General features: G+C 43.2%; 1 protein-coding gene across 3 annotated transcripts in view; it reads left to right on the forward strand.

Annotated features, from left to right (window-relative positions):
- GALNTL5 (polypeptide N-acetylgalactosaminyltransferase like 5) overlaps positions 1–14,055 on the forward strand; it is a 59,786-nt gene extending 45,731 nt beyond the window's left edge. For all 3 annotated transcript variants that reach the window (XM_019795554.2, XM_034639746.1, XM_034639752.1), the window contains 2 exons: positions 9,699–9,848; positions 13,762–14,055. In XM_019795554.2, the coding sequence (XP_019651113.1) occupies positions 9,699–9,848; positions 13,762–13,917 (306 nt within the window). In that variant the 3' untranslated portion in view covers positions 13,918–14,055. The remainder of the gene's footprint in view (positions 1–9,698; positions 9,849–13,761) is intronic.
- The last annotated feature ends 3,017 nt before the right edge of the window (positions 14,056–17,072 follow it).

Consider the following 17,072-nt stretch of genomic DNA (forward strand, 5'->3'; position numbering starts at 1 on the left):
TCTTCTTTATTATACTGATGGTCTAGGTGGTTGTGGTGTGGTGAAAATAGGATTAGGCAGTGGGGGACTTGGGTGCCACCAACTATACAGACTATCTCAGGCCTCAGTTTCTCCATCTGCAAATTGAGAAGACTCGGTAAGGGTTGTCTGGATTGTCTCTCAACTCTTGAATCCCCGGGATACCTGCTACAACATGGGTGGAACTTGAAAACATTATGGTGAGTGAAAGAAGCCAGATACAAAACGCCCACATATTGATATGAGTGAGTCCACTCCTAGGAAATGTGAAGACTAAGCAAATCCATAGAAACAGAAGATAGATTCGTGGTTGTCAGGGGCTTGAAGAAGGAGAGTGAGTGCCGATGGGTCCCAGGGCTCTTTTTGGGTGTGGTGAGAATGTTCCAGAATGAGATAGTGGTGCTGGTTGGACAACCTCGTGAAAATCCCCAGAGTCACTGAATCGTATACTGTGAGAGGGTGAATTTCTTGTAGAATGTGAATTACATCTCAAATCTAAAAGTTGATTTGACTTCTAAATATTCTCGTGATATTAGATCACTAGACATTAGGCATCAGAATGGGTCCCAGCTTTGTCACTAACTTGCTGTAGGATCGTGGGTCAGCCATTAATTTTTCTAATTCCCCATGTCCTCACCTGGTAAATAGGAATAAATATATATGCCATTCTCAGAATTTTGTGATGATTTTTGTGTTTTTGTGGTCTTCTTAAATGTTTATTTAAATTCCAGGATAGTTAACCCAGTGTTACATTTGTTTCAGATGTGCAATATAGGAATTCAGCAATTCCATGCATGCATCAGCTGCTCTCATCAGGACAAGTGCCCTCCTTAATCCCCATCACCTGGTTCCCCCTCCCCCACCCTCTCCCCTCTGGTAAACATCAGTGTATTCCCTAGAGTTAGGGGTCTGTTTCTTGCTTTCTCTCTCTCTTTCTCTCTTTTTTCCTTTGCTCATTTGTTCTGTTTCTTGAATTGCAATTTTGTGAACATTTAATGAAATAATTGGGGTAGAGAAAAGAAGTACGAAGTAGCTATTCCTGGAGAGACAGTCTGAAGAAAGTATAAAAGTGTCATTCAGATGTTTATTGTGTGTTTATCATAGGTAAGTTTTGGTTTTTGACTAAATTCTAAAGGCTTTTATCGTGTTCACTTTGGGGCGCCTGGCTGGCTCTGTCAAAAGAGCCTGTGACTTTTGATCTCAGGGTCGTGAGTTTGAGCCCCACATTGGGTGCAGAGGTGACTTAAAAAAATAACACTTAAAAAAATAATGGTCACTTTGAGCTGTGCATACAAATCTGGGCTGTGAGTTCACCATTATTATCCTTAATTTTTTTTCTCACTTTTCTCTGCCCGTTTGTCTCTTTCCAGCGGAGACAATCCAGGGCAAAGAAAGCAGCTTAATCAATGACTAAGTTCAAATCTTGGCTGAGCTTTAAGCTTCCTTGCAGGTAAAATGAAAAAAAACCAGAGATCCCTATCACAACGCTGTAAAGACAGATCCTTTCTAGAAGCTGCTTCATAAGTGACAGGTGTAGTTATTCTTTGTTGCCCTCTGTTCTTTAGACTTTGCAATCATTGCAGAGATCATACTCTGAATTGCACATATTATCTTAGTGTGTATTAAATTGTTTGCTATATTTGGTTTTTGTGTTTTCTTTTTCTGATATATTTTTTTCTGTTTTGGATTTTATCTCCCTCTTCCTTCTTTTGGCTTTTACATTGTTCACTCAAAGTTCCTTTAAGCACAAACTCCTTTCATAATGCTTCAGATAATTTATTTTGAATATAAAAATATCTGGAGCAATATATTTTTCCTCTTAAGGCCCTATTTGACAGTATGTCGTAAGCTTCTTATTTTCATTACTTCTCCCCACCCCCATCATGTATTCTCTTCTGATCCAGGCTTTGTTTTATAATGTTCATGTCTTTGGTACTTTTCATTGTTTGGTGATGCTTCCTTGTTTTATTACATGGCTCTCTGTGGATATGGTATATGGTATATTAGGTCCCCCTTCTCAGGACTTAATATCATAATAAGCACATTCTTGTGTCTCAGAATAACATCAATTTTGTGAACAATACATGCATATTTGAAGAGGGAGTGTATTCCTTTTTCTGGCTCTGTATTCCCTCCAGATAGCAAATAACAGCTAACTTATCATTCAAATGTATTAATTTTCAACTACTCCATTCCTAATGGCCCCTTCATATTTTTTAAGTATGTGTGGGTCTCTCTTTTCATAAACATGTAAATTAGTAAATAGCTAGGGTACTCTCTTGACATTAACAGCAGTCTCTAACCAAGATAAGTAACCATGTCTTTCCAGAGAGAAGATCATCGACATCTGTACATACGTCTTCATTTCTCACTCCTCATTCCAATAAATCCACATCCTGGTGGCCTCAGCACCTTGGAACATCATCCCGGGAACTGTCACTAGTTTAATATTGATGTCGCTAATGGATGGCTTTTGTTCTTCTGTATACTGGAGGTGACTGCAACATTTGACACTGTAGACCAGTTTTTTCCAGACGTTTTCTTGTAGTTGAGAACAACACACTGGTCCTCTTCCACACACGGAAGCATGGGTGTTCCCGAGACTGGTTCTTGTCAGCTGTCCCTTCTTATCCCATGTGCTCCTCAGGGCTCAGGGCTGACCTCAGCTGTTTTGTACCTGTGAAGCCACATTGGTTGTTAATATAGTGCAATATTTCCTAACCTGATGGGGAAGAACTTTGACTCTGAGCCAACAGAATACCGCCCATGGACAGCCCACTGACCCCGCGGATCCATGGGCTTTCCATGACCCAGCAACTAAAGGGACAGCGCCGGGCAGGGCAGGGGAACAGGACCTGTTGTCGCATCTCTGTTCTGATCGGCCTGGGTCTGTGTCGAACCTTGCTAATATTTTTCAGGGCACACCTGCATCAACTCCCATGGCTCTAACACCTGTGTGGTGACAGTACCCAAGTCTACATTTGTTTAAGGTTAAGACTGTCTCAAGAGTTCTAGTCAGGGGGCGCCTGGGTGGCACAGCGGTTTAAGCGTCTGCCTTCGGCTCAGGGCGTGATCCCGGCGTTATGGGATCGAGCCCCACATCAGGCTCCTCTGCTATGAGCCTGCTTCTTCCTCTCCCACTCCCCCTGCTTGTGTTCCCTCTCTCGCTGGCTGTCTCTATCTCTGTCGAATAAATAAATAAAATCTTTAAAAAAAAAAAAAAGAGTTCTAGTCAGATCCAATGTAGCCATCAGGTAGGAGCACCTGCTGTGTCAGGCTATGCCAGACGCTGGGCATTTAGAAGAAGGCACAGCCTTCATCCATCCATTCACTCACTCCCTCACTCAGCAATCCTGAGAACCTGTTATGTGCAAAGTGCTGGGGTAGGGCTAAATACCGTGGCGCACAGTGCAAACGTGGCTCCTGCTGGCATGAAGCCCCGTGCTGCTAACGGGGAGAGAGTGGTTAGTTGGTTATTTTTGATAAATGCAATGAAGGAGAAATACAGAGCACTGTGAGATCAGATAAAAGGGGAATCTAGCCTTGTGTTGGGGGAGGGGTGTGTCTTAGATGGCTTCCCTGCAGAAATGGCATTTTTAAGTTACAGTGTAATGGATAAAGATGTATTTCATTTATCTGACAAGGTCTTACGTATGTGACATGCACTGCTCTGGAACCTGACAGATACTAACTTACTTAATCTTCCTGATAAACCTGTGAGCTAGGTGCATGATCTCCCACTTATCGTGGAGAAGCTGGGGCACAGAGTGGTCGATTAACTTGCCTTGATTCACAGAACCTGGGGGTATATTCTCCAAACCTATCATGTCCTGCTTTGTACTAGCTACTCAACCTCAGGTCTGGAGACCTCGCCAGCTCCATTCTATTCTGTCTCTAAGCCATTTCTCTCTGGAAGCCTCCGAAGCTCTGACTGTTTCAGTTGCCCTGTTACGGTCACTCTGGAAGGTGGGGATGGGCTGGGTGCCCACGAAGCTGCAGCTTCACCCCCAGCCTCACAATGCTTCTCCCAACCAGGCTGCAGATCCACACTTCAGTTTCCTGGTGGAGTGGAGGCTGGCCTCCAGCAGTTTCCAACAGTCTGATGGCTTGGGGCTCCATCCTGGTGGCCCCAGATGTGGGCAAGGTGCACTGCTCCAGCCCTGGAGCCCTGCCATATACTCTGAGGATCGTCTGCCTCACTGTGGGACGGGACCTCTTAGATATTGACGCCAGCTTAGATTCAGCCCAAGGTGGCCAAACCTCATTGGATGCTGCGATTTGAAAGCAAACGGTGCGCTGGCAGTGGAGAAAGGGTGGAGCAAAGTCTTAGAGTCTCCGTAAGGGGGGATTGGGCATGCTCCTCGGCAGCCCCCCGCCCTGACCACAGCTTGCCAGGGCGTCACTGGGTTACTTCCATGTGCTCAGAATTTCCACCTCTCATGGGTTGCTCCAAGGCACTCTTTCTCTTCTCCGTCCACGCTCTTAGTAACCTTATCTACACCATACTTCAATGACTGCATGCCAATGACACCGTTCTAGCTCCTTCCCAGGTCCTTCTGTGCCATACCTTGTATGTCTAATTGCCTGCAGGTTACTCTCCTATAGGATGAATATCCCATGAGTATCCTGAACCCAACATTTCACACATGGAGCTTTTCTACACTCTTGAACCCGTTCTGCCTCCCATGTTCTTCTCCTCTTTGGGTGGATGACGTGCTACCCTCCCCTTACCTGCAACCATCCATCCCCCATCCCCCTAGAGTACATTCTTGGTCCCCACTCTCCCTTTCATGCCCTACTTTCCCCCACCGTGTATGGTTAGATCTAGGTCTAAGTCATCACTCACCTCTGTCCACTTTGCTCTTTCCCACTACCACAGTCCATAGTTACAGCTTTGATATAATTTTTCAGGAAGGCTTTCTTGACTTTTTTTTTTTTTTAGATTTTATTTCTTTATTTGTGAGAGCAGGAGAGAGTGAAAGAGAGCTCACAAGCCGGGGGAAAGGGTAGAGGGAGAAGCAAACTCTCTGCTGAACAGGGAGCCCAATATGGGGCTCGATCCCAGAGCCCTGGGATCATGACCTGAGCCAAAGGCAGACACTTAACTGACTGAGCCACCCAGGTGCCTGTGGAAGGCTTTCTTGACCTTATCCTCACTCCCCTGCATGCCCACGCACATGTGTGCACACACACACCCACACACAAACACAACTCGGGTCCTTTCTCCTGTGTATGCTTACGCATTACAGCGCTTGCTTTACCCATTACAACCCTTTTTCTGCTGTACCCTAGTTGTCACTTGTCTGTGTGTTCAGGGCAGGCTCTGTGGGGACACAACCTGTGCGGTCGCATGTGGGGCCATGTTTGGAAGGACCCCACACTTAGTGGAATACTCTGCTGTTGCCTTCCTGAAATTTGTTATAATTTTTTGAATCAGAGACTCCAGTTTTATTTTGTGCTGGGCCCCTATCAAGCTGTGTACTCACCAGGCTGTGAGCCCCGTCAGGGCAGGGACACCGTCTGACTTGTTCACAACTGGGTCCCTCGATACCTGGTATGTTGACCACGTAAAAAGTGGTTGGGAAATACTTGTAAATGGTTGAATCACTTGGAGTCTAAGAAGCGTCATGTATAAATGATCAGAATAATCACGTGCCACCACTGAGGCAATGTGCATTAGCATTTAAGACAGTGCCTGCCACCTAACGTGCCCTCAGCCAACGTTGGTTCCCTTTTTTCTATGCGACAGCTATCCCCGAGTTCTCATTTAAAATAGTATCTGGCTAGCAGCCTCTCCTAACTTTCTGCTGAGATGTTTATTGAGACTGGAGGAGATGGGATCCCACTAGAAAATAAATCTGATGGACTGCCTGAATCTGGAAGGCAGCCCCATAACTGGGAACATAACAGTGGAACAGCCTGAGAAAATCCTACCCTGGTTTTGTCACGTGAGGTCCCCCTCCATCACCTCACAAAAACAAATACAGATTACAGAAGTAAGAAAATACTTAGTAATGCCCTGATTTCTGCCTGCAGACTCAGAAAATAGGCAGCCTTCCAACCCATATGTGTCAGTGGAGAAGGGCCAGTGAGGCTGGACCATGATACAAGGGGAGAAGGGTAAGGCAACGCCGAGAGGGGGCAAGGGCAGGACGCCACAGGACCTTGTAAGGATTTAGATTGTATCGTATGCACGGCAGAATGCTGCAGGTAGGTTTTAAGTAGGACGGTGATGGAGATGAACAAAGTGGAGGATAAGCAGGGAGAGCAGGAGCGTCTTGTGATGATCTGGACAAAGAGTGACCTCGGATGGAACTAGAGTGGTGGTAATGGAGGTGGAAGGACTGGACAGATTCCAGGCATATCTTAGAGTGGGTGGAACTTAGAGACCAAGTAGGTAAGATGGATGTTAAGAGAAAGTGGCGTCCCCGGACAACCCATTATCAGTCGGCTATTGCCATGATGGTGCTGTGTTACAAAAGCAGCTCAGCACTGAATGGCTTAGACCAGTAAGCATTAGGTCGTTTCTTTCATATGTTCATGGGCTGGCCAGGGTGTCTCTGCCTCTGAATTTAGATGGTCTGGGCTTGGCTCTAGTCTTTGACTTTGATTCAGGTCTGTTCATCATTCTAAGAGTATTCGAATTCTACTCGTGTTCTACTAGTATTACTATCCTACTAGTATTTGCAGTACTAGTAAACGAGTGGTAACTAGTAGCAACTCAGCATATTCTTCTCATTTGGATGAGCAAGGATGCAAAAGTCAAGCCAAACCACAGCGCATTTAAAGCGTCAGCATGCATTATGTCTGCTCCTGTTCTGTTGGCCAAAGCACCAGAGGGATAAGCCCAAAGTCAGGATGTCAGAGGAATAAACTTTGCCCCAAAGTGAGGGATGGGGGAGTGAGCTAATATTTGCCAAACAGTATTTCCATCTATCACACCAGGTTTCTAGAATAAGCAACCAAATGGATGGAGGTCTTTTTTACTTAATGAGTAAAACTGCAGTTAAGAGAAAAATGTCCCCTCACGTGTTAGTTAGCTTTTGCTGTATAACAAACTATCCCAAAACACAGTGGCTTAAAAGAGCAAACAATTGTTCTGTCCCATAATTCATTGTGTTGCTAAAGTGGCTTTTCTGGTCATAGACAGGATGGCTGATTTTTACTGTTGTTGCCTATACATCTGTGTTCATCCGGAGGCTTAGCTGGTGCTAGTGAGTTTTGGATGACATCACTTGCATGTCTGGGCATTTGCCCAGTGATAGCTGGGGTAGCGGAGATGACTTGCCATTTGTCTCTTACATCAATCTGGCTAGCTCTGGCTCATTTCCAGTGAAATGGTCACAAGGTTCCCAAGAGTAGCAAGAGAAGGCAAGTCCCACGCAGCAAATACTTTTCAAGCATCTGTTTGTGCCACATTTGTTAAGGTCCCATTGGCCAAAGCAAATCATGAGGCCAAGGCCAGATTTAAGAGATGGAGAAATAAGCTTTACCTCTTGATGGAATGAGGTACAACATTACATTGCACAGAAGTGTGCATATAGGAATGAAGAGGATCTGTGGTCATTCTGGCAACCTCCCACACTTCCCAACAGCAGACATACACGCTTATTTACAAACACAAACTCAAAGCATTTTGTAAGTATCAAATTATCTAATGCTCCTCACAATCCCATGAGGTGGGTACTGTTATTCTCACTGTATAATTGAGGAAACTGAGGCACAAATTGGTTGAGTAACTGCAGTAACTTGCCTTAGTTCATACAGCTGATGGAGGACTCAGACCATACTGACAAGCCCCAGAGTCTGTGCTCTTACCCACTGAGTCAGCCTAACTCTCAATGGGGTACTAGTGCTATTACTCCTCCTCTTACTACTAGCAGTAGAAACTGGGAGCTGGATGGACAACTTCCCGCAGAATATCTGAGGAAGCAAGCTGATCGTCATCTACATGGACAGCGAGCCCAGCAAAATGTATGTCCAGATGGATCATGTCCCTCTTGAGAATGAATTGAGAGTAAAAGAACAAAACATAAGCCCTATGAAGATTAGGCTAAATTGCTATTGCTTCCTTCAATTTGATTTTTTTAAAAGATTTATTTATTTATTTATTCCAGAGGTGGGGGGAGGATCAGAGGGAGAGAGAGAATTCCAAGCTGACTCCACAGTCAGGGTGGAGTCCAATGTAGGGTCCAGCCCAGGACCCTGAGATCATGACCTGCACCGAAACCAAGAGTCAGACATGGTCAACCGACTGCGCCACCCAGGCGGCCCATGATTTTTGAGAAAGTTTTTTGATGAAATTTCTACTCTTGTACCTCTTTCATCACTAGGATTCCTTTTGTTTTCTATTCTGTATGGCAGATTTCTTTTCTAATCAAGAAACATTTCAAATATATAATAAACAGTGCTTTCTCCAGTCTAATTATTAAACAGATATTCATGATCTTCCAAGTTTCCTTAAGTTCTCGCTTTAAAAAAAGAGAATAGGGGCGCCTGGGTGGCACAGTGGTTAAGCGTCTGCCTTCGGCTCAGGGCGTGATCCCGGCGTTATGGGATCGAGCCCCACATCAGGCTCCTCCGCTATGAGCCTCCTTCTTCCTCTCCCACTCCCCCTGCTTGTGTTCCCTCTCTCGCTGGCTGTCTCTATCTCTGTCAAATAAATAAATAAAATCTTTAAAAAATAAATAAATAAATAAAGAGAATAAAACATTATTGATAGCTAGTACCAGTTAGCTTTTGATATATAACAAAGCGCCCCCAAACAGTAGCTTAAGTGAACAACTGTGTAGTTCTCAATTTCGGATGAAAATGAGATCCAGGGGCACCTGGGTGGCTCAGTTGGTTAAGCGTCAACCTTTGGCTCCGGTCACGATTCCAGGGTCCTGGGATCGAGCAGCCATGGGCTCCTTGATCAGCAGGGAGACTGCTTCCCTCTCTCCTGCCTGCTGCTCTGCCTGCTTGTGCTGTCTCTCTCTCTCTGTAAAATAAATAAAATCTTTAAAAACAAAAAATAAAAACAAAAAAAGAATTGGTCACGTATGAGGGAGACAGAATCACTTAGTGTTCAGAGTGCTGGCTCTGAGGCCAAACTTCCTGAGTGTAAACCCTGCACTCTCTGTCACTGGGCAAGTTTCTTTTCTTTTCTTTTCTTTTCTTTTTTTAATTAAATTAAATTTAATTAATTAATTAATTTTTTAAAAGTTTAAATGATTCATTTAATTAATTAATTTTTTAAAGTTTAATGATTCATTACTTGCGTATAACACCCAGTACACCATGCAATACATGCCCTCCTTACTACCCATCACCAGCCTATCCCTTCTCCCCTCCCCTCTGAAGCCCTCAGTTTGTTTCCCAGACTCATTTATGGAACATAAGAAGTAGGAATATCGGTAGGAGAAGAAAGGGATAAAGAAAGGGGGGGGTAAACAGAAGGGGGAATGAACCATGAGAGACTACGGACTCTGGGAAACAAACTGGGCAAGTTTCTTAACCAATGTATATACTAGTTTCTTTATCTGTAAAGTGGGGATAATCACAGTATCTACATTATAGGTTTGTTGTGAGGATTAAATAAACAACCTAAGAAATGTTAGCTATTCCTATGTTTATTTTAAAAAATTCAGCAGTTGCCTAGTACTGGCAAACATACATTAATGTGTTGTGTTTTTGTCTAGATCTGGATGTGTGGAGGCCAACTCTTTATACTCCCCTGCTCGCGAGTGGGACACATCAGTAAGCATCGCTTTCCAAATCAACCTGGGCTTATGAAAGCCGTGACGTATAACAATCTCCGACTGGTGCACGTTTGGCTGGATGAATACAAGGTGAAGGAAGTGTCTCTGATTTGGAAAGACGAGCAGGAGTACAGAATGGGGCTTGCTCTAAAGAAACCTGCTTCTACCTTTCCGGATAACAAGTTTGGGGTTTTTTCCTCTGTTTTCCTTAAATTAGCGGTACACCTTCAGCCCCTCATCCACCTTCCCTAGACCCTATTCTCAATTAGTTCATTCTGACCTACTACACTGGAGCATTACTTTTTATTTTAATTTCTAGGGAAACTCAAGTTTCTCAGAAGTAAATCAACCACCACAGGAAGTTTGTTTTGTTTGTTTGGCCCAGATCTATTTTTCCCCCTAAGGATTGCCCCTCTGAAGCAAACACCTCTCCCTGCTCCCCTCCCCATCGGCAGCTCTTTACATTCTCTTCCTCCACTACTGAGTTCTCAAGAGATGCAGCTGCTGTGGTCTGGAGACCGCACAAGAACCCCCACTACCTCTCTTCAACCACAGTCAAAGATTTCTCCCTCAAAGCCATGCCCCTTCATCTGTGCTCCTCCCCAAGGCTTCAGTCCCAAGCCAGGACCTAAAAGGGGGCACAGACAGAGAACATGCAGCTGTGACCCCCTTTGAAAGTTGTCCCTCCAGGATCCATGCAAGAACAAATATGGCGATAACCCCAACAAGACCTCATTTCAGATACATGGGGAGAAATATGTAAGAAAATCTCTATGATATTCTATGTTCTGGTCTTAATCCAATATTTCTTTATTATTTTAAATTATAAAAGTAATAATACTCTTTCTCTAGTAATCAGGGCAATGTGAATTAAAACCTCAGTGAGATATTTCTACATAGCCACTTAGATTGGCAAAAATGTTTTAAGTCTTATAGGACCAAGTGGTGGCAAACACAGGAATTCTCAGACACCACGTGTGGGAGTATTCGTTATTACAAACTCACTTTGGAAGACAGTTCGGCAAAATCAAGTAAAGATCATGAATATCCCGTGATCAAGCAATTCCATTCTGTGTATGCACCCCAGAAAGGCATGCTTTTGTGCAACAAGAACACACAAACAAGAATGTCTACAAACAGCATTGTTGGTATTAGCCAACCACTAAATGCAACCCAACTGCTCATCGAGAGTAGAATGGATAAATGTGACGTGTTTAACTGATATAATTCTATACAGCCATGAAAATTCACCAACTGTAGATATACATACAACAGTCCAGGACGGGAAGGGCAGGGGCCTTCGGGGATGGCATTAATGTTCTATTTCTTGACCTAGTCAGTATGACAGGGGTTGATTTTCAGCAATTCATTAAGTTGCACATTTAATTTTATGTACTTTTTGTATGCTTATTATATTTCCTGATTTTTTATATTTTTTTATTATAATAATATTTTTACTATATTATGTTAGTCACCATACAGTACATTTCCTGATTTTTAAAAGAAATTACTTTTTAAAAGGTAAAACATACTCATGTTTAAAAGTCATGCAATATTGTGGGGCACCTGGGTGGCACAGCAGTTAAGTGTCTGCTTTCTGCTCAGGGCATGATCCCAGCGTTATAGGATCGAGCCCCACATCAGGCTCTTCCGCTATGAGCCTGCTTCTTCCTCTCCCACTCCCCCTGCTTGTGTTCCCTCTCTCGCTGGCTGTCTCTATCTCTGTTGAATAAATAAATAAAATCTTTTTTAAAAAAAGTCATGCAATATTGAAAGAGTACTAAGTGAAAAGCAAGCTTTCTCAGCCCATAGTTCCACCCCTCAAAAGTAACATTAAATTAGCAATCACTAAATCACTAAATTTAGTAGTCACTAAAATTAATAGTTTCTTGTTACATTAAAAACAAATATATATCCTTTTATATAACTAGATTCATACAATATTTTGTTCTGCCATTTTTCTACTTGTTAGTATATTTTAATTAATTTATTTTTAAAAAAGATTTTATTTATTTATTTGAGAGACAGCGAGACCAAGTGAGCATGAGCAGGGATGGGGAGGGGCAGAGGGAGAGGGAGAAGCTGACCCCCCACTAAGCAAGGAGCCTGACTGAGGACTTGATCCCAGGACCCTGGGATCACAACCTGAGCCAAAGGCAGATGCTTAACTGACTGAGCTACCCAGGCATCCCTACCTGTTAGTATATTTTTAAAACATACTTTCAAAGTCTTTTAAAATCTGAACATATAAACACATCATTCCTTTGATAAATATTTCCTTTGAATGGATCTCCTAAAATTGATCCCATTAAACAACCCCCCACTGATAAACATTCTGATTGTTTCAGCTTTTTGTTAATCCTTAACATTGCTGAAATGAACATCGTTTACACTATCTTTCGTACATTTGTACACATACATCTCTGGAATAAATCTCAAAACATGGACTTGTTGGGCCATGAGAGGTGCATTTTAAATCCTGATGGATAATGTCCAAACTACCATCACTATCACCAAATACATAGGTGCCTGTCTCCCCATAGCTTTTCCAACTCTGTTTTTTTTTAAAGATTTTATTTTATTTATTTGATAGAGAGACAGCCAGCGAGAGAGGGAACACAAGTAGGGGGAGTGGGAGAGGAAGAAGCAGGCTCCCAGCGGAGGAGCCTGATGTGGGACTCGATCCCATAACGCCGGGATCACGCCCTGAGCCAAAGGCAGACGCTTAACTGCTGTGCCACCCAGGCGCCCCCCAACTCTGGTTTTAATTAAACTTTGTATTCTAATCTTACAGGTTAGAAATTATTATTTTATATTGCATTTATCTATGAGAGATCTTGAGCTTATTTTTACACTTGCTGATTTTTTCTGGCCCCAGACTTAAGCAGCCGACTTGAACACAGCTAGGACTGAGTAGTTAACTGAATTTCATAGAGGATATAGTGACAAAAAGGTCCATCTAACTTAAAAAGCATATAATGTTCAGCATAAAATCAATGGATTGTATGACCCGGCACACCGGAAAATGTAATAAGTTACATTAGACAAGAGAGGGCTTCGCACAAAATGTTGTCTAAGGTCCTCTCTGCCTTTGCTCCCAAATGACAACACCCCTCTCCCACCCTCAGGCCCATCCCCTGCAAGTGGCAAGACATGATGGCGAAGACCTACAACGGTCCGGGGTCCCAGGGAGAATCCAACATGGCATGCCCATAATACACTAGCTTGGAGAAGCAAGTTCCTTCTCTTGTTCAACAATATTACCATATTCTGGGCACTGGGAAACACAGATGAAAATACAACGGTTCTTTAAAAGGAAGCTTCAGTCTATTTAGAATCTCTCTTTTAATGTGGGGCAGATTGAATCCATTGGACATTCATACTTAATACTATCTTAAATCAGAGTGTCTAACAGACAAACTGGGTGTGGTGATAATAATGGCCAGAACTGACATGACACCACACGCCAGCCTTTGTTTCCCCAGTGCTCTGCACATATTAGAGTGTTCAGTCCTCACAACAACCTCATGAGGGCAGGGGCAGAGGTCACATAATAAATAGCAAAGCAAGAATGTGAACCCAGGCTGTCTTCCCCCAGAGTCAATTTGTGCTTAGCCACTACCCACCCCCCATTTCTGAAACCATGGAAGTGTTGATTGGGACCAGGGAGTGAGGGTTTTGTCCTTGAGTATTGAGAGAGCAGGAGCAAGGGGATATATCACAAAAGCTGGCTGTGATTCTTGGGCTCCTAAGAAGCAGCACCTGGGTCCCTGGTTCCCTCCCTGGATCTCTCTACAGCACCTGTGCCGTGGTTTGTCATGGCACAGTCTGTGAATACGTGTGGGGCAAGTGAATCCCAGGTACCACGTGTATCTCTTCCCTCACTCTATGGATAGAATTGGAAGGTCTTTTTTTTTTTTTTTTTAGTTCAGGTGATGGAAATATATACTACGTTAGATATGACTTGTTTGGTTTAATGAAATGACTCTCTGTTTCCATTTAGGAGCAGTTTTTTTTACGACAACCTGGTCTGAAATCTGTTGCCTACGGAAACATTAGTGAGCGTGTTGAATTGAGGAAACGATTGGGTTGCAAATCATTTCAGTGGTATTTGGATAATGTCTTCCCAGAACTAGAGACATCTGAGGGCAGCCAATGAAAAGGAAACAAATCATTTTCATTTATGAAGGGCTAAACATCCCCCAGGTCTTCAACACAGAGAAGAGTGCAAGTTTGGAACATCATGAAATCACGTGACACGCAGTAAGAAATACAAGCAGAGTGCTGTAGAACAAGAGTGCCTTTTTGTCTTCCTTTAACAGTAGTTCTTAACACTTTGTTACACATGCCACTAAATTTCTGGGGTGGCAAAACCTTGAACATTAGACATATACACGGTCACACAGTTAAGACTATCATACAATTGAGTGAGGTAAAGCGTATTCTCTTCGTTATTTGCCAAACTCACTTGGTCCCGTTAGACCACAGGGAATGCTCCACTCTTGGCACCTTTGTCAACTCCATTCCACTCCATGCAGGTGACCTGGCATGGTGGCCTTCTCAGAAAGACATTCACAGCCTTGGTTGGTACCTATCAGTCCTTTTGTCACTTGGAGACAGTCCCTCTTCCCTGTTTCTGATTTTGCCTTGTTCATATTTCTCCCCTCCTATGGCTGTGGCCTACAGCTCTCCTGACACTTCTTGGTTTGTGTGCTCTGTTGTTAATCTGTCTTCTAAGAACTGTTTAGCCGGGACTGGGGAAGATGTAGCTAAATTCCCTATCTACCCTGTGTGAACACACTCCCAAATGTCTAAAGTACTTTTCGGGGTGCCTGGGTGGCTCAGTCGTTAAGCTGAGTTTATACATTTTATACAATGTTTAAGATGTATACAGTTTACACAATCTCTTTATACATATGTATTTAGCAAATTACTCTATAGAATCTATTGTTAGATTTATGTATTTAGCAAAATACTCTCTAGAATCTATTGTTAGAATGACATGGGGAAAACCTGGGCTCATATGTTACAGGTGGCCAGGGTAACGTGATTGAGCCTTTAAAAAGTCAATCTGGCAACACAAAATAAGCACCACATTATGATTATATTCTTGGCCCATATTTATACCTTACCTGCTTCTAGAAAGTAATAAAAAATGATTATAATAAACCCATGAATCTATTAAAATTAGTGTAAAATACAAAACAAATCTGTAGCAGAAGGAAAAAAGCATTCTACTGTAAATAAAGCATCATTTTGAAATAACTTTTTTCTAGTTTTGGAATTTGAGAATGATTTTTTTCTTTGGTAGGCATAAAGGAGGATGTTGTAAACATTAGCTTTGCCAAAAGAAAAAGACAAATGTTCTTTTTTTTTTTTTAAAGATTTTATTTATTTATTTGATAGAGATAGACACAGCGAGAGAGGGAACACAAGCAGGGGGAGTGGGAGAGGAAGAAGCAGGCTCATAGCTGAGGAGCCTGATATGGGGCTCGATCCCATAATGCCGGGATCACGCCCTGAGCCGAAGGCAGACGCTTAACCGCTGTGCCACCCAGGCGCCCCAAAAGACAAATGTTCTTAGAGCCATGAGCCTAATATTAGGTCTTAGTTTCCTTTTTTTTCTTCCTTAGAGGGAGTGGGCATGCGTGTAGGCATGGGGGGAGAGGGGCAGAAGGAGAGGGAGAGAATCTCAAGTAGACTTCCTGCATAGTGGGGAGCCCGACACAGGGGTTGATCTAGACCCTGAGATCATGACCTGAGCTGAATCCAAGAGTCAGGCACTCAACAGACTGAGCCACCCAGGCACCCCTTTAAGTCTTTGTTTTTTAATCTAATTGTTGGTTCAGGTACCAGATAACAATATGGGTAAGTCTTAGAAATGATGTAGTATGTTGCTTAAACAGCTTCTTTTGAATATTGACTCTAGAATAGAAATCAGAATAAACATCCAAGTATTGGTGTGACTGAAAGGAAATCCATAGTAGCCTATATGTGGTAATTTCCTGTTTCATGTGGAAACAATCTGATTTGTTTTGGAGCTAGTTGAGAACTATCTGCTAACCCACTCAAAGCTTTTCTCAAAACACAGTTTTTGGTATGATCAAATGTTCAGACAAGACTTAAAGTAAGCCTGGGAGTTCTCTAATTAAAGCATACTTCTCGGATTGTAGCCTAAGACACACCCACATGAAATTGAGCTCTCATTATGTTTCATAGGCCGTGGTAAGTACTCTGTCTGTCTTGATTATCTCCGTTCAACCACACATAAGATAGGGCCTATTGTTATTGCCATTTCATAGATGAGAAAACCAAAGTTAGAATTTGTCCGGGGTTGGGATTGCCAGTTTTAGCAAACAAAAATACAGGATAGCTCTGTCTTTGAAATTTGAACTTTGAATAAGCAGTATTTTGTTGAAAGTATATTTCACATATTCCACGGAAAATATACCACAAAATTGTTGTTTCTCTGAAATTCAAATTTCAGGCCATCCTGTATTTCATCTGGTAACTTTATCTGGGGACAAACTAACACAGCCCATATAGTAGCAGAATCAGCTCAAAGACTCTGGGCTTAACCACAACGTTAGGCTGCAAAGAGCTAAAATTTTAGTGTCATTCTTCGTAACAGTAAAACTGGAGCTAAACCAAACCTCAATTGCTAGAATTATACCATTATACATTAATCTGATGGAATAGCATATAAACCCGTTTAAAATAACAGCTAGAAAAAAATTCCGTTCCAGACCCATCAGAACGGCAAACATTTAAATACGGATGCTATCAAGGGTCGGGAGCAGGTGTAGCAGTGGAAGCTCTCGGCACTGACTGTTCCCTAGCACAGGGATTTCAGTTTGTGTGCGAATCGCCTACAGATCTTGAAAGCTGATTGCGATGACTAGGCAGGTGTGGCAAGGGGCCTCCGATTCAGCAGTTCTAGCCCCCAGCGGACGCTCACGCGGCTGGCTGTAGCCGCTGTTCCTCGGGATGCCTCACTTCTGCACCTGACCACCAGCCTGAGGTTTTTCCACGCGTCTCTGAGAGGTACACCGCAAAGCCTTCACACTGGAACCCACATTTCTTTCAGCAAAGCTGAAGCTGCACATCTTTTAATATATACAAGCCCGCTTGTCCTTAACGAGGCCTTTTTTTATACGAGAAAAAAACGCAAGCACCCGTCACAGACCCTCAGGGCCACTGCCAAACCGGGAGTCTCGTGAGCGCTCCGACCCCTGCCAGCGCACCGAGGCGCCCACCCCAGGCGCGAACGGTGACGTCACCCGCGCGCGGGGGCGGGGGTGGGGCTTTCCGTCA

The sequence above is a fragment of the Ailuropoda melanoleuca genome, chromosome 1 (assembly GCF_002007445.2).
Source record: "Ailuropoda melanoleuca isolate Jingjing chromosome 1, ASM200744v2, whole genome shotgun sequence".
Lineage (NCBI taxonomy): Eukaryota > Metazoa > Chordata > Mammalia > Carnivora > Ursidae > Ailuropoda > Ailuropoda melanoleuca.